We start from the raw sequence: 24,256 nt of genomic DNA, 5'->3' as shown, positions 1-24,256 counted from the left end.
AGGCTCTCCTGGGAATATTCTGACCTTCCACAAAGAAACTGCCTTCCCGGTCTCACTGTATTACGTTGAAAACATGAAGAAAAGCTCTTTTTAAAAAGGAATACACAGAATTTTACAATTTTGTTGGCAGAATTTTATATCCAAAGGGAAAAATCCTAAAAAGCAGTTAGAGTTTAGAAAGATCAGTGGCATTCCTACTATCAGCAACCTTAGAAAATATAATAAAATCAGAGACAGCAAAAAACTTAGTTCAGGCGTCCAACACTTGGCCACATCAGAGGGAGCCTTCCGAACTGGATATCCAACTGACTGTGCGCGAGACCCTTGAAGGCGTTCCATAATTTTCAGGGTCAAATTCAAATCCCTCAGTGGCATGATGTCTCATACACACACAGCCTGCTCTGGGTCAAGCCATCAGGACATTGCCTATGATTTGCAGTGTCCCCTCCTTCTCCTCCTCTACTGGGATCCTCCCAACCCCAACGCTTCCATCGAGGTTCAGTGTCATCCCAGGATGTGGCCCCCCCAACCTGTAGCCCCAGGCTCCCTCTGGGCACTGACCACTCTATATCATCACTGGTGATTTACTGGTCCATCTTGCCCACTAGACTATCAGTTCTGTAGGAGCAGGAATGAAGTAAAATATTTCCTTCTACATTTAACCCTAGTAACAGAAAAAGCATCAGCCCACAATAAAGCTCAAATAACCAATGGTCACAGGGTTGCGGAGGCAACAGGGATTGGTGGGGACTGAGGCAAAGTGGAAAATATATCCACCCACTCCTCCCATCCAGCCAAGGGGGCAGTCATCTCTCAGCTCCTGACAGGCAGTCTGATTTTTCAAAAGAAGCCAGAAATCAAGCTTTTTCTGTGACATGTCCCCAGTTTCTCAATGTGGCAACCAGTTCTATTTTTTTAAACCAGAAATAGGACCTGGAGGCCAGAAAACAGGTCCTTGGCTTATCCCCAGTTGTAACCTCTGATCCAGAAAGAACGGGGAAAAAAAAAAAGAATCAAGAACCAAAACAGCACACCAATGTGATTCCAAAATAGATATTTATTTATTAAGGATTATTTAGTTTCCACATAAAAATCACCAATCGTTCCTCACTGGGTTTTTAACACATATCAGTTCTTTGGGGGTTGCTCTGTTTGCCCCAACACTTTCAAAAATACAGCTCTTTTTAGCGCCAGGAAGGACAGTTAAGGCAGCAAGGCGTGTTCTTGGGTTCATCCTCTTCCCCTTGAAAGAATACACATGGTAGGTAGTTTCTTAGGTTGGAAAAGCTGTCCCTGAAGAAGATAATTATGGAGAAGAATGCAAATACAGTCATCTATGGTCAATTATTTGTGCCTGATAGCTTTAAAATAACCCTCCCCTTGGTCATCAAAGGCTTGCTGGTTGGTTTCAGCTATAAAAACACTGTCTAGCAAAAGACAGTAAGAAAGAGCAGGCTCTAATGACAGTGCTGTGAGGTTGGGCTGTGCAAACCACGGAGAACACACGCCAGTTTGTTTAAAAAAAATCCCACAATAGGGGCCCTGTGTAATTTCAGATCAAACCCCCTCATGGTCCTTAAAATACCCCAAACATCACTCAGCCAGATCCTCAGGACACGCGCCTATTTTTAAAGTGAGGAGTCTGACACCGGTTCCCCCAGAGTCACGCTCCGCACGGGGTGGTGGTGGGAAACCAAAAAAACCCGAGGACTTGATTTATTAGAAACATTAATCAATTTTTATCACACTGAAATGAAGGCATAAAGTCAGTCTGTGCTGTCACGAAATTCGGAAGTGAGATCGTTATTTATTGCTCCAGGAGGATAGACCCCAAAAGTGACTTTTAAAAGAGCAGGGCCGGTCCCCTGCAGACCCTGGTCCGTCTCTGGGCTGCTCTGGGGGGCGCCTCAGGCTGGGGGTGGCCGGCCGGCTGGATTCACAGTGATTCGGGTTTGCCTGTTCCTGCGGGGGGCTGTGGTCAGGGGCATGCGGCCCGGGGTGCCCGCTGAGGGTCTGGCCTACACCTTGTAGTTGAGCTCGGCATTCATCTTGGTGTACATCTCGTAGATGACGTCGATGGTGGCCGTGTAGTTGACCAGGAAGAGGCGGGTCTTCTCCAGGCATTCCTCTTCCGTCACGTTCTGGCCCTTGGAGAGTGCTTTGAGGAGGTCGGACTTATAGGGGGCCGCGTACAGTGCTGCCTTGAGACGGGTGAGAGGGGGGTGCGCAGTGTTAGCGGAGGTGGAGACCCTGAGCCACCGGGCCAGGCCCGTCGGGGTTCTGGGAGGGGACTCCCCAGAGGCCCGTGCTGGGCAGGGGTCTGTGCTATTCGTGGTGCTGGACGGGAAAGGCCAAGGGGGATGTGTGTCCCCTTCTACCCCGGTGAGAGACAGCAGGAAGCTCTGGGGACAGACAGACCTGGGTTCAAATTCCAGCTTGTGCCGCTGACTAGCGGTGAGCCTTGAGCAAGTTACTTAGCCTCTCTGAGCCTCAGTTTCCTTACCTGTAAATGGGGATAATAATGACACCCACCCAATCGGGCTGCCTTTGTGAGGATTAAGGAGGTCATGCAAAGTGCTCAGCACAGCACCAGGCACACAGCAGGTGCTCGGTGTGGATGAGCCTCTTACCCCGGCGCTCCCTGCCCTGGAGAAAGTAAACAGCTTCCTCCTGAGACCCCACCTTTCTGAGCCGGGGAAAGGACGGCTGATCTGTGCTGTTCCTCTTTTGTCCTTCAGGGGGTGATACTTCCCTAAATTTCAGGGCTTCCCTGACAACTTGAAAAGTCCAGAGAACCAGACATACACAGAATTTCAGAGCCAGAAGGAAAAGGATGCAACCGGATAAAAAGCTTAGGCTACAAGCCTTTTGAGAAGGTGAGGAAATTACAAATAATAACGTTATCATTAGGAATCAAAACAGAAATAGCTTCAATTTGCTGAGTGTAAACCACATGCCAAGCATTTTATACAGAGTAACACGCTGACTCTTCACAATGAGACTGTGAGGCAGGCCCTATTTTATACCCATCTGCAAGATGAGGATACCGAGGCTCAGGAGGTAGAATCCCAGCTGCCCATTTCTCTTACTGTGTGACCTCTAGCAAGATCCTAAACGTCTCTGGGCGTCAGTTTCCTCATCTGTGAAACGGAGGCAAGGACAGCACCTCTCGGTGCATTTGTGAGGGTCACCCTCCACGGGCAGCCCGCCAGGCCAGGCATCCAGGACACATGGTTATTACTGAGGTGGTGGTCGTGAGGCCTTCACGGGGGAGGGGGGGCAATGCTCTGCCGGGGGTGGTGGGGGACAGGACTCTTGCGGCACCCACCCAGGATGAGCACTGTCCCCAGCCCTGCCAGGGCAGATAGCCCAGATGTGGCCCTATTTCCTGCCTGGATCCAGCAGATTCCCGACCCAGCCTACCCTCGACCTGTGCCACGTGGGACAGAGACCAGCCCTCAGATGCCGGTTCTCACGGGAGTGAGGAACAGCGGGTGGTGGGAGCTTCAGGAGGAAGGGCAGCCACGACAGCGTACAGGGCACCCCGAGGGCTCTCCACACCTCCCCAGTGGACCTCTCCCAAAGCCGGGCTGGTGCTGAAGGCCTGTGGCCATCATCACCCCAACACAAGTCACCAAGGGCCTCGTGGGCCAATGTTCTTTCAGCAGACGCCCCCGTGGGCACAGAGGCCCTTCCTCCCCTCCCCACCCCAGAGCGAGGGTCCCAGCTGAATCCAAGGGGCCAGTGAGGCCAGCCCACCATCAACCTGACGGCCTCAGTCTCTGCCCTGGTTCCTCCCATGGCCTCCCGATCAGGCCCCTCATCAGAACCACCACGGAGCATCTAGGAAAATGCCCGCCACGCGGCAGGGGTCCTTCGGAGCACCAGCCTCACCCCAGATGGACAGGGGAGCCCTTCCTGAGCCGGGGTGGGAGAGGGGCGGGGACCGCAGCTCCAGGGCGCGGGGCAGAGGGCGGGCCCCGCGAGCCGGTGGTCCTTCCGGGCCTGCGGGGCGGCTCACCTGGAAGATCTTCTGCACGATCCAGCCGTGGTACTTCTTGAGGGCCATCTCGTAGGCCTTGGTGGCGTTGACGCGGACGAGGTTGGGGTGGTTCTCATCCCGCTCGCCGTCGCAGATGCTCTGGAGGAACACCTGGATGAAGCGCAGGCCTCTGCAGCCGGAAGGGAGCCGGCGCTTCAGCGCCCTGCACGCCCCCGTCGGCACCACCCACCAGCGCCGCACGCGGAGACCCGGATGTGCTCTGTATTAACCTCCTACAGTGAGCCGGGGGGGATGGACACCCCAAAGGGGGTGATGATTCCTCTACTGTCATGTGTCTACAACAGCTTCCGTGTAACGTGACTCCCCGGCTCACGTCACGTGTCCCAAGTACCTCGTCTATACCAGGCCTGGGGCCAGTCCCTGTTGGGCTGTAAGGTCTATGAGGGGAGGGTCTAGGCCTGTCTTGCCTATTTCCATGGCCACATGGCCATCAGTGCTTGAGGAATGAAGCCAGTCAGTGCAGGGTTGAAGCTACAGCTCTGGTCCTCAAAGGGCTCAGGGACCATACACCAGGGACACGCTGAGAACACAGGCGAGTTTGACCCTGTGGGTTCCCCGCCTCCATCACTGCCTGAGCCACCGTCTGCATCCTCCAATGGCCACTTGAGCCCTTCCTCTGGGGTAGAATGATGCTTCAAGAGCCAGAAGAAGGGTGTGGGTCACGGCAGGGTGACCAAGTTGAAAATCAGATCAGTACTAGCCCTTTAATCCACATCATTTCATCTGCTCCCCTCAGCCCTGGGAGATTAAGTTCAGCATGATCTGCCCACTTCACAGAAGGGAACACAGAGGTACCCCAAAAGCTCAATCAAAGGACGGGATGTGAACCCAGCCTGTCTCACTCCCCAGCTGGGGTCCTCTGCTCCCTCCCTGCAGGGCGGTAGGATTCAGGTTGGGGGGTTCTTAGGGGCAAGAGTTCTGGGCCCGAGGACTAAAGGAATAAAAGTTAAGCTTTATCACCTATGAGGTGAAGGGATATCCTCCATGCTTGGATCACAACCCTCAACCATTGGGGATCAGCCTGGGGTGTGGAAACGAGCTCAGGGTCCAGTCCCAGCCCTGCCCTGGCTGACCACCTCTCCTGAGCCCCTGCCTCTCCCAGCCCAAATGATCCCCCTCTAACCAGCAGCTGGGACAATTCCTTCTCAAGCCCCATCTTACCCTGTTGCCAATGGGCTTCATGCCCCTCAGTGGCTCCCTAGCACCCCTGAGGAGGCTGGAACTCATCCTTGTCCAATCCCATCTCATCTTTCCCTGCTCCTGCCTTGCATCCCGGGCCCTGGCTAGACCAGATCTTCCTGGAGGGGCAGATATGCTGTGCCTCTCCTGCCCTCCCAAGGCCTCTGCAAGGCCTCTTCCTCTTGGAGCCCTCCTGTTCAGTCTTGGAGACCCTGCTTGGCGATCCTCCTCCGGGAAGCACTCCCTGATTTCTCTCTGCTCCAGGGTCTGACATCCAGCTGTCAGGATCTGCCCACCAGCCTGACCCCTTGCCCAGGCTGTGATACCCTAAGAGGGACCATGCCTCTCCAAGCATCATCCCATGCACCCGGCACCATGCACAGCACACAGCAGGTGCTTATTATGTGCTCGATTTGTTGACATCCACCGGCATGTGCTCTCCCAGTCACCTGGCTCTGCCCATGTCTGATCTGGACACAAACAATCTAACTGATCTGAACGTCACTCTCTGGCTTGCTCTTCCTGAGAAAGCTACGGAACCTGCCAATGGATAGACCCAGGGGCTTTCCTTATTCCAGGTCAGTGATTCTCTTGTTGACAGACAAGAGTAGGTAGCTCAGTGGGGGCGAGTCATAAAATAGGCCATAAGGTTGTTAATTATAGCCCATTTACCCCTTGATGCCCACGCAGGCCACACCCTCCAGGGAGCAGATTCTTCCTGTTCTGTTTCACCAAAGAAGTGCATGGGGGTGGGGGTGGGGTAGCTTCAGGGAATGGAGAGAGAGACAGGGGAAGAGCGCCTTTCCTGGCTCCTGACTCCAGGCCCCAGAGAAAGGGCAACATTGGGAACATCCGTGGGGCAGAGAATGGGTCCCTGGCTTCACAGCTGTTGCCAGGGACTGTGCAGTTTGCACAGCTAAAGGAGAATTCTGGAGCTGGTAGAGAGCAGCGTGATCTCAGCAAGCAAGCTGCCTGGCCTCTCTGAGCCTCAATGGCTTCATCTGTCAGATGGAACAATTGTATGCGGCTCCAAATATGTGCTATGAGGACAATATGTATCACGGTTACAAGCACTGTCAACTCTGGGGTAAGACTGTCTGAGTTCATATCCCATATCGGGGTACCCTGCCCCCAGGCCACAGGATGAATTTTGTGCAAATTAGAGTTCTTTGTCCTCCAGATGCTGTATTTCTGTCAAGAAGCTGTCATAATATACAAATCTACCACGTGTGTGATGTGACCGGCCCTAGACGGAACATCTTTGTGCAGTGTACAACCTGCACAACTGTGCTCAGCCACTCAGTCCCAGCACTGCCCCTGTGCCCTGGGCATGTGATTTGGCCACCAGAAGCCCCAGTGGCCTCCTCTGGGAGATGGGGATAACCACACCTAACTCACAGCACATGAAATGCGATTGGGTGTCTAAACAGCTTAGCACAACGGCCAGAGTACCTGCCGGCTTGCTATGCCTCTGGTGGGGCTGGAACAAGCAAGGAAGCGTCACCATCAGGCTGGCCTTGGCCCCCAGGGTGCTTTTTCTCTGTCACTAACTAGCTTTACACAAGAAGAGCGCCTATGTGAAAGACAGGAAGTGCCCGTCCTGCCCCATCAGAGCAGACACCGTGGGGCAGTGGCGGGGTTGGCCGTCCCTCCTCTGCAGAGCAGGCCTCCGGGCCCACCAGCCACACACACCCAGCCACCCAAGCCCATCACCTCTTCAGCCACATCAGCGCCAGCGTGGCCCCCACTTTGGGCCACTCGGCTCCATACATTTCCTTCTCCACCTCCAGGATGTTCTGCAGGGTCCGGAACTTGGCCGGGTTGTTGTCATACACAGCTTTGATTTTCTGAAACGGAGCACACAGGGTTTCCCCCTTAGGAAGGCTGCCCCCATAGACGGCTGCCGCGTGCTGGGTGGAGGAGCGCCCCGCCAGAGCCTCGCTCTCCTGCCCCCCAGCGCCAGGACCTGCAGCGGGGCTTGTCATGACAATAACCATGACTGTTCGCATTTACAGGACTTGCGAAGTACTTTATGGGCACAGCCTCATTTGATCCTCACGGCAACCCTGATGCTGCTGTCATAATTCCAATTTGCAGATGAGGAAACTGAGGCTCAGAGAGGGGAAATGACGTGCTCAAGGTCACATAGCTGGTGCAGGTGCGAGCGGGTTCCAGCACTGGCCAGGCCCCAGAGTCCACGTTCTCCAACCACTACTGACAGCGCCTCAAACCCCAAGCATCTGAAGTTTCGCTTTTGTGGACAAATGGAAATAGGTTCTTAGGATTCTGAGATGTCCAGGAAGAAGGCTCCTGAGTTGGAGCCAGGCAGTTTGGATGTGAATTCCACCTCTGCCACTTCCGTGCTATGAGCCCCTCAGCAGCTCTGAGCCTCAGCTTCCTCGTCTATAAAATGGGGATAATGACACAGACCCAGCCTCAGAGTGGATCCTCATGGGGGGAGGGTCAGTGGCTGGGGGATGCCGTCTGGAGCTCTCAGGATTGGGGAAGGGAAGGGCAGGGTCAGTGCACCGGTGGACCCTGGAGTTTATTTTTTGTTTGGTAGAGTGAATACAAGAACCAGTAGGTTCCTTCTCAGGTCAACCCTCCAGACTGTGGTCCTAGTTTGGCTATGACCAGATGGCATGACCACAAAGAGGACCAAGAACCTGGAGCCCCAAGTCAGAGAAGCTGGGGGCCAGGCCCATTTCCACATCTCCTTCCTGTTCCTCGGCCCGGGGAACTTGCGGCAGGGAGCAGGGCACTGGTGACGGGGCTGGATTACAGAGTCCTGATCTGGGTACCGGGGCTGCAGGGCCAAGTACGTACTGTGATGTTGCCACTTATGTCCAGCTTGATGGGAGTAAACACTGGGGAGCCGAGGCAATCTGGGGACAAAATAAGAAGAGAGATTTAGATTCCCAACGAGGGTGATATTCAGGACCTCCATGGGCCATGGGGACAGGAGGGGCGGTCACTTGGTGTGTTTAAGGAAAGGCAGAGCTGTTTGCTAAGTGTTAAAATGGTTCATGGGCAATTTGGAGTGCTGGGCTCTGAGTGAGACCAGTTTCTTACTGCAGGACTTGTCAGAGCCTTTAAAATATACCTGGACTAGGACTTCCCTGGTGGTCCAGTGGTTAAGACTCCGCACTCCCAATGCAGGGGGCCTGGGTTTGATGCCTGGTCGGGGAACTAGATCCCACACGCTGCAACTAAGAACCCACGTGCCGCAACTAAAAGAGGCCGCATGCCGCAACTAAGACCTGGCGCAGCCAAATAAATAAATAAATACTAAAAAAAAAATACAACTGGACTATCTAGGGGGCAAACCGTTTTGTCCACAGCACCCTCTCTTCCTAAGACAAAATGTTCTATATTTGCACCGTCTAACATGGGCCACATGTGGCTATTGAGCACTTGAAATGTGGTGAGTGTGATCGAGGAACTGAATTTGTAATTTGATTTAACTTTCATTCATTTAAATTTAAATAGCCACATGTGGCCAGTGGCTACCAAACTGGACAGCACAGTGTAGAGTATCTTGCAAAACTAATACTCTAAGAAACCATCTTGGCTGACAAGGCGGAGGCCACTAATGAACCAGCTGGCCAGGAGGCAGCTCGAGGAATCTTATGAGCTGGAAGAAGAGCTCGTTCACCAGCTTCTTTTTTCTTTTTTTTTTAAATTTTTATTGGAGTATAGCTGCTTTACAATGTTGTGTTAGTTTCTACTGTACAGCAACGTGAATCAGCTATACGTATACACATATCCCCTCTTTTTCGGATTTCCTTCCCATTTAGGTCACCACAGAGCACTGAGTAGAGTTCCCTGTGCTATACAGTAGGTTCTCATTAGTTATCTATTTTATACATAGTACCCATAGTGTATATATGTCAATTCCAATCTCCCAATTCATCCTACCCGCCTCATTCACCAGCTTCTAAGGAAAAAGTGAGCTGGCGACCCAGAGGCCCCACCGTTCTGAGACTCTTTATAAGAGCCCAGGAGAACCCACCAGGAGTGGGACTCTGGTCACTTAACAGAGCTCGATGAACTGGGGCTCCATACCCGCTCTGCACACACTGGCAGTGTGGGCTTGGTCATGTCCCTTCTGCTCTCTGAGCCTCAGCTTTCCCATCTAGCAAATGGGCCAACAGAACCGATCAGAGCAGCTGTGAGGATGATGTGAAACAACCCACTTCCAAGACACATATTTTGTTCACCTCTGGAATCGGAATGTTCTTAATTGGAGGCGTTTTTCCTGTCTTGGTGGTTCATAAAACAACAGAGCATTTTAAAATAGGTGGCACCTTTGAGTTGATGAAATGTGGACCTAGAAACTGGCAGTGCCTGGAACTCAGGACTCCATGGGAAATGTGAGCTGACTGTGGACTGTCTCTCCTCCTTTCCCTCCTCTGTGATCCCCCAGCAGGCTGTCAAGGGGACCAGAGACAGCCCACGGGTCAGAGCTCCCTGCTAAGGGCTGGGCAAGGAGGAAACACATGGGGAAGGGCCGGTTCTCTCCTGAGCAGACTCAACAAGGACTTCACCTCAGAGCCTGAAGACAGCTGTGCTTCCCCAACACCTCTCACCGTCCTCGATACAGAGCCCAGGGGGCAAAGATGCCCAAGCAGGCCACAAGTGGGTACCAAACCCACGGCGGGGAAACACCAGCGCCAGCTCCCCCTTGTCCGCTGGCCAGGCTGGGGCCTCGGTGCTCGTGCCAACTGATCGCATAGGGGCGGAGGACTGGGGGAGGGACACCTGTGGGCTGAATTCCACCCAAGGTGACCCAGCACACCTGGCCGGCCATCTGGAACATTCTAATCGCAGCCGTTACAAAAAAGGTGCATTGGGGAAACAGCATTGGACGTTATAAATGAAATACCCCAAAACCCAACGGAAAGAAGAAGGTCGGGTAGAAATCCAGACACCCTGGGTTTGAATCCAGTTGAGCAAGTCTCCCGTGCCTCAGTTTCCTCACATGTCAAACGGGGCAGCAGTGGTACTTATTTCATAGGGTTGACGTGGGGATTAAAATGCACGCGCTGAACGCATTTAGCAGAGTGGCCAGCACAGGAACCCTCAGTGCATGAACTGTGACCATCTTTATGACTTTGTAGCGTGACCAGCGCCAGGCTCCACGGTCCAGCAAATGTCACCCAGGCTCGGAAGGCACCAGGTCCTTCAGGACCTCCGCTGAGTGGGAACACTGGGCCTGTGTCCCCTGCCACCTCTACTCTCCTGCTTCCCGACTGAGGCCCTCATGGGGCCCGGGGCGGCTGCCTTGCCCTGCTGCAGGCTCCCGGGCACAGAACCCTCGGGCCGAGAGGTGAGCCCACCGCTCTCAGCTACCGGCCTCTCTCACGCCTGTGGGGGCACATCTCCCTCCACGGGGCTACGCTGGACCTCCCCCGGGGTGGCCACAGGAGCTGTGCCGAGGTGCTGGGTGGGGGGATGCAGGCTGCCTGTCCCACCTGATCCCGGGCGCTCTGGACTCCCAGGTGGACCTGCCAAGGGCATTAATGAGGTAATGATTCCACCCACCCTTTCATCTTCCCTGATGTATCGCTGACCTCATCCTGCAAGGCCAACCTGGGAGGCTGTGCAATTTGCTAGCCCTGCAACATGTTCTCTCCTGGGACATTTACCACTGACTCCCCCAAAGGACAACGCATTCCAGACTTAAAATAAGAATGCAGGAAATTCCTGGCGGTCCAGTGGTTAGGACTCAGCGCTTTCCCTGCTCAGGGTAAGGGCTCAATCCCTGGTCGGGGAACAAAGATCCCGCATGCCGAGCGGCGTGGCCAAAAAATAAATAAATAAAAAGAAACCTCCTTTAAAAAAAAAATAATAATGCAAGACAGCCAGGACTCTCCACCACTGGAGACTCTTCCCCTCTTGACTGTGCAACCAAGGGTCACCAATTTCGAGCCTCGCAGGAGCCGGGCAGGTGCCAGGGATGGGGAGCATAGGGACTGGCGAAACCCTTCCAAAGGGGGGCTTCCCTGGTGGCGCAGTGGTTAAGAATCCGCCTGCCAAGACAGGGGACACGGGTTTGATCCCTGGCCTGGGAAGATCCCAGATGCCGTAGAGCAGCTAAGTCCGCGCACCACAACTACTGAGGCTGCGCTCTAGAGCCCTCGAGCCACAACTACTGAGCCCACGCGCCGCAACTACTGAAGCCAGCGCGCCGAGAGCCCGTGCTGTGCAACAAGAGAAGCCACCACAATGAGAAGCCCGTGCACCGCAACGAAGAGTAGCCCCCACTCGCCGCAACTAGAGAAAGCCAGCACGCAGCAACGAAGACCTAGCGCAGCCCAAAAAAAAAAAAAAAACCCTTCCGAAGGAATGGCCAATGGCTTCACCTCCACATCTTTCAAAATGTATGTTGTCCAAAGACATGAGGTGGATGGATGGATGGATGGAGAGGTGGATAGACAGGTATCAGATTCATGAATATTCACCGTAAAATTCTTTCAATTTTGCTGTACGTTTTATTTTTTATTTATTTATTTTTTTTATGGGTATACTACTATTTTATTAACATTTAAATTTCACCAAGAGTTTGCTAGCCATTTGTTCAGATTTTTAAAGACAAAATGGGCAAACAGCTTTAAGGCTGCGATGTATTTAACACTGCACCATATATTCACCAACTAGACAATCGAAGGGGTATGACTATACCCTTAGGATCACCAAGTACAGGAACAAGCCCTGGAATTGGAAGACAAACCTGCCCCACCATTCAGGACTGAACAGAGGTCTTTGGTTGCTGACAGAATCTCCCCTTGACTTCAGACTTGAGACAAACCGAGGGAGTCTGTCAGTATACACAAACCACTGCCTTCAGTAACAGGATGGACTGGCCAGAGCCAATTCAGATTGTGGGGGCCGGTCTGAAGTGAGCAGGGTTGGCTGGAGGCTAGAAATGTCGCAGCTGAAAGCCAGCATCGGCAGATGACAGCAGCCGTCTTCTAAAAATCGCTGATTTCTACACAAGTTCCTAAGATGCTTTTCCCAAACAGGGCTGCTGTATGTTTTAAATTTTTCATATATAAAGTTGGAAAAGAATGTCAGACTTGGGACTTCCCTGGTGGTCCAGCAGTTAAGATTCTGTGCTTCCACTGCAGGGGCACGGGTTCAATCCCTGGTGGGGGAACTAAGATCCCACATGCCGTGCGGCACAGCCAAAAAAAAAAAAAAAAAAAGAACAAGAATGTCAGACACTTTTTTCTGCTCATAAAAGTCATACTTCTTCCTTCCACTTTTTCTCCAAGTCCACTGCACTGCTACCGTGATTGTGGTTCCACGTGTAACTCTGTTTTCCACCCATCCCTGCCATGGACTTGAGGTCAGAGAGGGCAGAGACCAGGGGGTCTCAGTCCCCCTCTGTGCCCCCCCGCACCTGGCATGGAGCTGGACCCCAGCATGAACGAGGGGGCAGATAATAGGAAACGTGAATCTAGAGGCACATTTCCTGCCAGGTTCTTCTTCTAGCCACTTTCTTGTAGTGAAGATTGACCCAATGCACCGGGTCTAAGGACGCACGCGACTAACAAGGCAGAGGCTATGGAAAGGGGCTTTGGCCTCAGTTTCCCCGCCTGGAAAGGGACCACCCCTGTGGAGTTGCTGTGATGGGGCAGGCGCCATATGTGCCAAGTGAGGGCCCTGAGCCTGGCCGTGATTTGATTCCCACTGCCGGCTGATGTTCGAGTAAAGCCATCCCACGTTGGAGATGTGGAACCAGGGCTTGGCGACAGATCATCATCAACCACGCGTGGGTGGCTTCCTAGCTTTTCCCAGCGACTCAGGTCACTGGGCATGCATTTTAGACATGCACAGAATGTTATTCAGCTTCCCTGGCTCTAGAAAGGGCTCTTTTATGGTTCTGAGTGCCCGCCCCACCCCGCGATGGCGGGGAGAAAGGCTTTTTGTTTCGCCTTTTCCCAACAGCGTGTCACTCGGGTCATGAGGCTGCCGTGGTTGGCAGGAGCCGGGCCCCAAGGCAGCTGTTCTTGTGCGTCGTGGCTACCATGCAGGGACACAGCTTCTGCTCTACTGTAGGGTAGGATGTGGGGTCTGGATGGACTTCTGGAGCCAGTTGTAGAGCAGAAGCAAGAGAGGGGAGAGTCGAGGGCTGGGAGATGGACCCCAGCAGAGGGAGGTGGTGAGGCCGACCGACCCCAGAATCCACTTCCCCGCTGCATGGGGCCGGGGCGAGGGGGCGATTGCCGGCAGGAAAGGCATCACTGTGTACACGCAGATGGGCACACAGGAGTCGGGCTGGCAGCATCTGGGGGTGGGCCGCCTGTGATCAGGGGAGGAGCACGGTTGCGCTCCAGAGCCCCGGTCCTGGGTTCGGCTCTCAGCTCTGGTGTCTGGACAAGTGCCTGAACCACGCTGGGCTCAGGCCCCTCCCTTTCCAGAGCCCTGAAGTGCTGGACAAACAGGAGGCGCTCCAGGTAAGCTGAAGCCAGCTTCAACACGCCTCATGGAAGGCTCTGGGTTTATGTTTGCTTTGGCGCAGCCCGAGGCCGCCAGGCCCAGAAGAGCCAAGTGACTGGCCCAGGGTCACACGGCGAGAGTCAGGCACGCAGACACAATTAGCCAAGGCTGGTGCCACCACTCCCTCTAGCCTTTCTTTCTAGAACGTTTCTATCTGTGTGTGTGAACTCAACAAAAGCGAAAGGACTCTGACGGGAAAACCCTGAAATGATTTTAACCCCCAAGCACACCGTGGCCTAAGCCTTGAAACTCAAACTGGCCACTGCTCTGGATACGACGCGACATGCTTCTGGAGGGTTATCCAGCTTTACCTTTCCTACAGAATGCAGCCCTGCCTCAAAATTATTACCTTTCTTGTTATACCTGTTTTGCAGTTAACCCAAACTTGTTTTTCATTGTTGTCAGCCAACAGGCTCTTTAGAATGACACCCAGAACCTGCCAGAAGGGAAGGGCGGGGGGGGGGGGGGGTGGGGGGGCGGCACTCGGTCGCTTTTCTCATTCATCGTCTTACCTCCAGGGTGAAAGGAAGTTGTCTCAAAAACAAAAGAAAAATCAGGTACAATTTCACCATCTCACTTCATGGAACCAACTCTAATGGGCACGGATTCCAAACACAGTCAAGCCTTGGTTACCTGGAACACGTTGGCAAATGGCCCCTTCTGTTTAGAAGACTTTTCTAAGCATGCTACTCAACCCAAAAGGCATAAGGAAAAGACCAGTAAGTCTGATTACAAAACCCAGAAACCTTCTATATGGGATGGGGTCAGGGTGGGGGGAAATCCCATCACCAATCTAAGCCAAAGAGCAAACTGATTGGGGGAGGGGATGACCTGTGTAACAAATACCATAGACCAAAGACTATCATCCCTAATATGTAAAGAGCTCGAACAAATCGATAAGAAAAAACAACAACGACCTTATAGAAAAATGGACAATTAAAAGAAGAAAGGAAAAGACATTTAATCTCAATAATAAAAAGAAAATAAAGCAGTGAAATATTTTCCATCTACAAAATTTCATGAATGTACCAACTTTCACATTCAGCCATTCTGGATGGAACTTCTCAAAATGTAACTCAAATGTCCCTGCTTTTGTACAGCAAGCCATTTGCAGTTTTCTAAACCGGGCCATCATCAAAACCAGGAATTATGATAAAGGTGTGACCCAGTGACATCACAGGCCCCCTCAACTCTTCTCTAAATGGCTCTACATGGTATGTTTTCAGGGATTTAGGACAGCTTTGTGTAGTTTTTTAAAAACTCCTCTTGTTTTCTCTGCAGTGCTTTGATTCTGCTAGATACTTGGAAAACAAATAGCCAACTTTGTCACCATTGCCTGCAAAATAAGAGGAAACAGGCACCAAGCAAGCATTCTGTGCATGACCTCTGTGACAGTTCTGCCCGGGTCTCTGTCATAGTTCAGATGGTTGAGATTGCCCAGACAGCAGAATTCCCCGTAAGCCAGCAGTCACCATATGCCACACAGAATCACATTCACTTCCTCTTTTTCTGGCCTCAGTGTAGTTGGAAAGCACCTGCCATCATGCTCTGAGCAAGCCCCCAGCACATATATGGAAATTTCCATCCAAGCTGCCCCTCAACGTCTGCCTCTTCAGACAACCATATCTTCCCACAGGTGATGTTCCCAACATTAGGCAAGAAAGTGACAGAATCGCCCCCGCCCTGGCCCGCCCTCTCATTTCATCTCAGTAATAGTTTTCCTTCAAGAACAAAAAGCATTCCATTTTTAAGACGCACAGCTTCACTTTCAGCCTGTGTGATTCAGTGTGGGAATACCAGACCCAACCCATAAATACTTATTTGAAAAAGGAAGAAGAGGGTACCTGTGTCATGACTCTAGGAGCCTGGTTTGGGGAGGTTCTATTTCAAATTCAATTTTTTTTTTTTTTCAATAGCTGGATAGTAAGGTTTTGTTGTTAAACACATGGGGCAGATTAACTTTACAGACCCTGGGTTACAAGGATCATAATGGGAGGCACTCAAATTACTGCTGATGGAGATGAATCATTTATTAATCCACGGGTATGTGGTGTGTGTGTGTGTGTGTGTGTGAGATGGCTCAGTCTGCAATAAGGCCTATTTTGAAGCATAAGAGCCCTGAGAATGCCCACCTTTCTAAAACTAGTTCCCATTCTAAATTCTACTATCCTAATATCTAAGAGAAAAGAATGTTTACAAAATGATGCTTTTAAAAATCACCCCCATAACATGCCAACTCTCTTTATCCAAAATTGACCCCTTTGGCAAAAACCAGCCTTCAATTGGGAATGCAGATGGGAAAATGATTTCTCTTACTTGCTGTGTGGCCTGGGAGAATTTAGTTAAACTCTCTGAGCCGCAGTTTCCGCATTTGTAAAATGAGGCTAATAACAGGCCTCACCTCATAGTTTCTGGCTAAATTTTTAAAAAAGCATTCTTTATGATTATAATAACTATTATTATACATTATATCATCATTCTTTAGAGAAGAAGTCCAGAAAAGAGTGATTCCAATGATTAAGAAAACAAAAGAGAAAGAGAGGAAGGGAGGGAGGAGAGAGAGGTAGAGAAAGAAGGTGTTATCAGTTGATTGATATGGGTAAAATTAACAGGAGCCCTTCAGTTATAAAATAAGGACCATGTATTCCTGACCATTAATGTCTGAGATCTCAGAAGGGAGTGGAGAAAGGAACTCGGGGGAACAGCAGTGCAGAAAGTAAATCATTTCTGAGCCAGGGGAAGTGTGAGCTGGCTGCGCAACTGCAGGGACAGAAAGCAGAGGTTTTATAGGACCGTGGAGAGGGCTGATCCGTTGTAATGACTTTTAAAAGCTCAGATACAGTTAACACTGTAACAATTTTAAAAAAAACAAAAAACCCTGTTACAAGTAACTCTGTAAGAATGTAACACAAGGAGTTAACATCCATCCAGGCCATTTTAAAACTGAAACAATGCAACCTACATTTCCATTCTAATAAGCTCATTGAAATAAGCACACTGCCAGATGGGAACTTACTTCCTATCATTTCCCCTCCCTGACAAACAGCTCAAAAAGGACCTTTCTGCTCTGGAAGACTTGTGGCAGGGCTGGCCCCCTACAAAGCCCTTACTAGCTGTGTGACCTGGTCAAATCCCTTCACCACTCTGAACCTTGGCCTCCTCTTCTGTAAAATGGCACGAATTCCTCCTAATTCATAAGGTCATGATAAGGACTGGAAATGAGATATCGGCTAGTTCGATGCTTGGCACGTGGGAGTCTCTCAAAACAGGGCTTACGCTAGCTATGATGGGGTCATGCATTATATTTTACAAAGCCCTTTGTCACACATTCTTTCCATTCCCTTTCAAGTCCCATGTTGGCTGGGCACCTACGCTCTGCCAGGCACATTGCTGGGGCCTGGGAGGCGATTCACAATGGGGCACTGTTCCTCCAAGAAGCCCTATGCGACAGACACCCCACAGATGAGGAATGAAACGGGGGCTGGATGAGCTAGCAGGTGACAGAGTGGACGTTCGGGTCTTTTCCCTCTTTCTTCTCCATCTTCTTCCCTCCAGGAGCAGAGGCCAGACCTCCGTCCCTGACCTCAGGGCTAGACTTTTCTGAACCCAGAGGATCAAGAGGATTTCATCCTTATCACTGGGGGAACAGAGCAGGTGGGCACCATTTGTCCATGCTCTGCACTGGCCTTTGGATGTTATAAGTGAGAATTGCTTCAGTAGTCAGGCAGCTCAGCTGGCCCCAAGCCCTGGCAGCTGGTCACCAAGAGCCAGAGGCAGCTTCTTTTTGCAAGAACCTTGTTTCCCAAGGGCTGTGTGGCAAGAAGTGCAGATTCTAAAGGTCTGAGGATGTCTGTCCCACCTGTGCAAAAAGATGGAGTGATTCTGGGCATTGGGTGCCAACATCATTTGGGGGAGGCCGCCTCCATCGGCCCTCCTGGGAGGCCCAGCTTCCCCCTTGTACAGTTGGGTCTGCAGGCTCAGAGAGGGGAAGCACTAGGGCATGGGCACACAGCTGGGGCACCATGGAACCAGCACTCAAGCTCAGGCTGGCTGCTTGATGCCAATATCCATCTATCTAGAGACTTCGATTCATGGACTTCAGTGGACAATAGACCCAGGTTCAAAGCAACTTCTTCCCTCTAAGCCTCCAAAGCAGCCAGCTCATGGGCTGTTATACAGACGGACGGGATAAGACAACAGGGCCAGCGGCAGCCCTCTATACAGGTGTTACTTGGCTCTAACTTGGGCCAGGTGAGCTCATGAGTATGTCTCACCAGCACGCAGTAGGTGCTCCTCAAGGCTAATGAATCCTCACTCACTACTTGCAAACACACTTCCAATGGATGAGAGGAGTCTGCAGGCCGGTTCAAAATTGCAAAACCCATTGCTGAAAGTGACTTATCCACCGCCCTCCGCAAAGTACATTGTTTCTTCCTCCTAGAAGCGGTCTACTTCCGGTTCCTACAGCATCCAGCTCTCAACAGACACTCAACCAAAATGATAACTAACCTGCTACTGGACGAGGGTTAATACAGTTTCTTGTTTCTCTTTCTTGGGATATTCTATACAAAACCAAAAATAAACATATATTTGTATCAACTTAAAAAACAAATACCAAAAAACTTGTGGTCCCAAGTCCTGAAAGGTGCTTGTTGCAATGGTAAGAACAACTTCTTAGAGGCCAAGGGGTGTGGGTGAGGCTGGTCCCCAGGCAGTTAACTCAGTGTCCCAATTAAAGGAAAAACTGAGCTGTCTGGGGCCTCCCCACTGGATGACTTCCATGCCCCGGCCATCAAATCTGCGTTCAAATAGGCAAGAGATATGGTCCCAGCTTGGCAAGATGATTATGAGGCACGCAGCTCCAAGGAAACCTGCATAGCTGGTCTGGGGTTCCCAGTGTCTTGGATAAGCCACAGTGGAGCCAGCAGAGCTCCAGGACTTCGGTGGCCAAACAGGCTGGCTCCACTGACCAGACAGGAAGCCAGGAAAGCAGGCAGGCACAACAGCAAAAGCACTGCATAAGGAGTCCAGAGGCCTGAGTTCTAGTCTGGCTCTGTGGTCAATTGCTGGCTGTGTGACCTTGGGCAAGTCACCTAACCTTTCTGGCCTTGGTTTCTTTGGCTGTAAAACAAGATAATTCTGTGGCTCTGGGCTGCCATTCCCCCCCCCCAACCCCCCGCCAAATAGAGCTAGCATTGAACAAAAGTGATGCAAAACCACTCTTTCTGGGGCTACTCTAGGACTGTTTCGTGAGTGTCAGATATCTGTAAGGCTCAATTCTATGGACATCCATTTAATTAAGCTAAGAAGCCTGAAGGAAGTAAAATCACCCCTGGAATCTGGATCTCAAGAACCAAGAGGTAGAAATCATTACTTTCAGCTCCTGCATCTTTGGTTGCTCCCTAAACAGTGAGAGCAAACAGGTGTCACCTCATGCATCAATTCTAATGGACCTCGGAGTGGCCGAGGCTGTGTTTAGACTTAAAGGGACAAAAAACAGCATCATGATTGATTATTAACGTCTGCCGTGGGTACAGGATATGAGTTATGTATCTTAATTTGATCCCATATTTTAACTTAGAAAGAGAGAAGAAAGCAAAACACTTTTAGAAGAACCCAGAAAAGTGGGAATGGAGCCAAAAGCATTCACTCGACAAACATCACTAGCTCGCCAAGTGCTCGGCACTGAAATAACTCAAAGTGTCAGAATGGGGTAGATTCCATGGGAGTCAGGCAAGATTTTCCGGATGAGGTGACCCCTAAGCTGATTCCTTAAGGATAAGTGGAACCCAGCCAGGTGAAAGGAAGGTGGTGGGCCAGAGAGGAGTGGTACCCCAGGCAGAGAAACTGACACGGGTAAAGTGCCAGAGGCAGATGATGGCATGGTACCCTCTGTGGGGCTGCAAGCCATTCAGAAAGGCTACAGCACAGATATCAAGGCGGGGTAACAGGGAGCCACTGAGGCTTCTAGGCAGGGAATGGCCAGACTAAATGATTAAGCCTCTCCCTCCCCCTCCCTCCACCCCCCCATCCTCCAATTGCAAATGCTCTAGAACAGCTGCAATAATTGACCATAAAAGATGAGAGGGCAGGGCCTCACAGAAGTCAGCTGCAAACTGATCAGTCAGAGGTGAGATCCAATTACTGGGTCAAGGTAGAGAAAGAAGATGGACAAAGGGCTGACCTCTAAGTGGACATAGCAAAACCTATACAGCTCGGGAGACTCAGGCTGGAGATATGGAAGTGTTAGCCCAGGATGCAGACGTTCTGAGCTACATCTGACCTGCAGCCCAAAGAATCAGCATTCATCAAGCCCAACCAATTCTGTCCCAAACCACCACCGACGATGGTTTAAGAAATGGGGTTGTGCTAACAGGTTAAAAGCCTTCACATCCTTCGACCCAGCAATTTCCCTTCTAAAAATTAGAAATAACCAAAGAAGTATGCAAAGAAATATATACAAGAATGTTCACTGTAGCACAATTTACGAGAGCAAAAAAAAAAAAAAAAAAAAAAGGAAGCAATGTAAATGTCCAACAGCAGGGGATTGGTTAAATAAATTATGGCCACATTCAAACAATGAAGTTCTAGGCAGCTATGAAAAATGCTGACTGATGGGTAAAGGTGGTTATGCTATATTGTTGGGTGTAAAAAAGCAGCTTATACATTTCCCCTTAAACATAGATAAAGATATAAATGGGTCTGGAATGAAAATACTCTGAAATGTCAGCATTGATTCTCTCTTAAATAACAATAACAACAACAACAAACTCTGACTCAAAAGGTTGTGAGAGAATTAAGTGAATTAATCTACATAGAATGCTTAGCACACAGTAAATGCTCAATAAATGGCAGGGAGATTTTTAATTTATCATTTCTTCTTGCTCAATTTTCCTTTGAGAAACAGATCTTCCTTGCAGAATTAAAATACTTTTTAAAAACACAGCTTTCAGCCCTCTGCCCTGTTTATATCAAGAGCGGTAGCTCTCAACCAAGGGTAACTCGGTCTCCCTGCAGATATTTTTGGTTGTTACAACTTGGGGAGATGGGGTGCTACTGGCATCTGGTAGAGAGAGGTCAGAGATGCCACTAAACGTCTTACAAAGCACAGGACAGACCCCCACCCCAAAGAATGGCCCAGCCCCAAATGTCAGCAGTGTCACGGTGGAGAAACCCTGATTTGGAGGAAACTGGCACCGAATGCCTTTCAGACTTCTTGTGTCCATAATCCCAGGCCTGCTCCATTCCAGAAACACGCCACCCAGATCATCCAGGGGACCAGACGTTCCCAAGACCTAGACAAAGCCCGTGTGTCAGAGCTGACGGCGGATCTCCATCGACCCCTGAGTGCCAGAGAAAAGCCACTGGTGGGAGCGTCCTCCTAAAGCTTAAACCCTCAGGAGGAAGTCTCCCCCAAGAAGAGCCTAATGCTTCAAAATGGATCATCACGGGGGCTTCCCCGGTGGCGCAGTGGTTGAGAGTCTGCCCGCCAGTGCAGGGGACACGGGTTCGAGCCCTGGTCTGGGAAGATCCCACATGCCGCGGAGCAATTAGGCCCGTAAGCCACAACTACTGAGCCTGCGCGTCTGGAGCCTGTGCTCCGCAACAAGAGAGGCCGCGATAGTGAGAGGCCCGCGCACCGCGATGAAGAGGGGCCCCCGCTTGCCGCAACTGGAGAAAGCCCTCGCGCAGAAACGAAGACCCAACACAGCCATAAATAAATAAATAAATAAATAAATGGATTATCACTTTTTTTTAATAGTGCTAAGAATTATCCTCTGTGGGCCAACCCACTGAGGCCTCTGTATAAATGGTGCTTCTGTCAACAGATGTGACGGCCCACAGCACCAGGCTCGCAGCAAAGACAAGGGTCTTTTGAGATCAGGGAAAGGAGGAGGCGGTGCTCTCCAGCCGGGGCACCAGATCACCGCCAGCTCCAGCCGCCACCACCCCCTTCCTCTAAAACCGGCCCGATAATCGCATCAAATGAAGGAGCCCCCAAATGCAGAACTGATGGGCAACCTTGCTGAAGATGAGGGAGGAAAGGGCCACAGAGCTTAACTCGGGGTTTCTCCACCTTGAGATCCAGCTAACATCTGGGGCTGGATCATTTCTTTGTGGTGAGGGCTGTGCTGTGCACTGGAGGATGTTTTGCAGCACCCCTGGCTTCTACCCACTAGGTGCCAGTAGCACCTCCCCGTGCCCCTCACCACCCCGCCCCCCCCAGGTTGTGACAACCAAAAATGTCTCTAGATATTGCCAGATGTCCCCTGAGGAGGCGAAACCACCCTCAGTTGAGAACGACTAGCTTAAACAGATTCTGAATCCTTGTTCAGGGCAAATGCTCATAGAACCAAGGAGGGGGGAAAAACCTGTCACAAAAATCAACAACTCCTCAATGCTCAAACCAGATAGCTCCCAAGCTCCTGCCTGGAGAGTCAGTGTTATCTCAACACTGAGATACAGAAAATAAGAATGTTTTATACATTTAACAAGTTCTGACTGAGCACCTACTGTGTGCCAGGCACTGTTCTGGGTACCAGGGATGTAACAGTGGATGTAAAACAGCCAGGTCTGAGAATCGTACAAACCAGCCAATGGCACTCACTCAAATACTACTCATTAATCAATCATCCACTCTATGAAGGAACCAAAACTGAATCCAGGAACTTGTATAACAACCACACACCTCCCCCTGCCAACAGCTAAGATCTATTTGGCACTTAAGGCCTCAGAACTTTACACACACCACCTCATTTACTCTTTGCCGCTAGCCTAGGAGATCAGCATGCCCATTTCACAGATGGGGATACTGAGGCTCAAGAGGTGGAGGAGGAGAGCATGCACACGACTCCACGTAGTCACAACCACCTCAGAGCCCACGGCACTTCAGGGACTACTGCCCACCGTGAGCCCTGGTCACCCACTCGGGGGGAAAGGGAGTGACTGCCCCGGGTGCCACTTCCCTTCAGTCCAGGTCAGTGTCAAGGTTCTGTCAGTTTGCAGGTTTCGGCTAGACTCTGCCCTCCGGACTGGTCTCTTCCTGCAAGGCCACCAAATGAAACAGCAGGGCGGGGCGCTGGGCAAGCCCACATAGAAGAGGAAAAAGCACAGCTCAGGTTTCACCCTTTACTCAGGACCAGCAAAGCAACGGGGCAGGGGCCGATGGTACTGTCTTCTGTTTCCCATTTTCCATCCAGGGTGTGGGCTGGGCTGAGGGATGGGAGAAAGGAAGGTCTGCAACCGGCTCAGTGCTCCTATGACCTCCCAGGGCATGACATATGAAGGAGAGGTCTTTTTCTTTTGGACCCCATCCCAAGCACTCCATGTCTGATGTCACCCCACATAGCAGCCCCCCTGTCCTGACCCCTGTTCTAAATGGCGGAAAGCTTTAGGTGGTTCTCCCTAGGAAGGGGCCTCAGAGTTTTGCGACTCCGTCTCCAAAAGGACCCTCCTCACCCTGCCAGGCTTCCTGCCCTTGGAGTGGGGATGGTGGGTGGTGTCTCTGATCTGGAATGAGGGAATTCTAAGGAAAGAAGTGTTCACAAGGTCCCATGAGGGAGAGGCTGGGAGAATTTACAGAACAGAGGGGGTTTATGAAATGGGGGGGGGGATTCATTTTAAGGGAGGGAGTTGAGAGCCACTCTGAAAGGGAAGAGGGGGATGATAGGGTGAGAGATGTTTTCGGGGAGATGGAGGATTGGGGATTTGGAAGAGTGGGGGTGTTTGTGGGGAGATGGACGACTGGGGTGCACAAGGGGGTGGAGAACCGCGAGCACCTGAAGGACACGTTGGCATGTGAGGTGTCTGGGGAGACAGAGGGTTGGGAGAGTCTGAGGGAGATGGAGGATTTGGGGATGTCTGGGAAGAGATGAAGGATGTGACATGTTCGGGGGAAAGAGGATTTGGGAGCGGGCCGGGATAGGGAAGATTTGGGGTGCTTGGAGAAAAAGGGGATCTCGGGTGCGTGGGGAATTAGGATTTGCGGTGTCTAGTTGAGGGGTGCTCGGGAGAAGGATGCGGGTGCGCTCTGGGTCAGGGCTGCGGGCCAGCTCCCCTCTTCACCCCGGCTCACCGAAGAAGGGCGGCAGGTGGGACACCGCCTCCAGGAAGGGCCCCGTCTCGATCTGCTTGTCCGCGGGCAGCGGCTTCAGCAGGTGCTCCGCCAGCAGCGCCATTTCGGGGTCGAGGCCCTTGGTGATGCCCCAGCCGGCGCCGCGGGCGTCCACGCCGCCCCCCGGGCCGCCGCCGTCAGCGCCGGGGCCGTCACTGCCGCCCGCCGCAGGCTCAAGGGACGCCAGCGTCGCCACTTCCGCCCGCGCCGCGCCCGCGTAGACGAGCACTCAGCGCCGCCCGCAGGCAGAGCGCCTAAGCTGCCGGACGCCCCGCCCCGCCCGTCCGCCTGTCCGCCCGCGCCCAATCCTCGCCCACGGCCGCGGACCTCAGCGTCACCATTGGCCGAGGGGCGGGGCTAGCCCGCCGGGCGCGAAAGCGCTCCGACTCGTGGAT

General features: G+C 51.7%; 1 protein-coding gene across 1 annotated transcript; it reads right to left on the bottom strand.

The window, feature by feature from the left end:
* Positions 1 to 1,073: 1,073 nt before the first annotated feature.
* GLTP (glycolipid transfer protein) lies at positions 1,074 to 24,021 on the bottom strand. Its single transcript, XM_068563542.1, has 5 exons — positions 23,823 to 24,021; positions 8,069 to 8,127; positions 6,956 to 7,089; positions 4,022 to 4,172; positions 1,074 to 2,201 (listed from the first exon to the last, which is right to left on the bottom strand). The coding sequence occupies exons 1-5, from the start codon at positions 23,923 to 23,925 to the stop codon at positions 2,019 to 2,021; spliced, it is 630 nt and encodes a 209-aa protein (XP_068419643.1). The 5' UTR covers positions 23,926 to 24,021; the 3' UTR covers positions 1,074 to 2,018.
* Positions 24,022 to 24,256: the final 235 nt, after the last annotated feature.

The sequence above is a fragment of the Eschrichtius robustus genome, chromosome 14 (genome assembly GCF_028021215.1).
Source record: "Eschrichtius robustus isolate mEscRob2 chromosome 14, mEscRob2.pri, whole genome shotgun sequence".
Taxonomy (NCBI): domain Eukaryota; kingdom Metazoa; phylum Chordata; class Mammalia; order Artiodactyla; family Eschrichtiidae; genus Eschrichtius; species Eschrichtius robustus.
The sequence above is the reverse complement of the archived record's forward strand: the minus strand, read 5'-3'. Positions and strand labels throughout refer to the sequence as shown.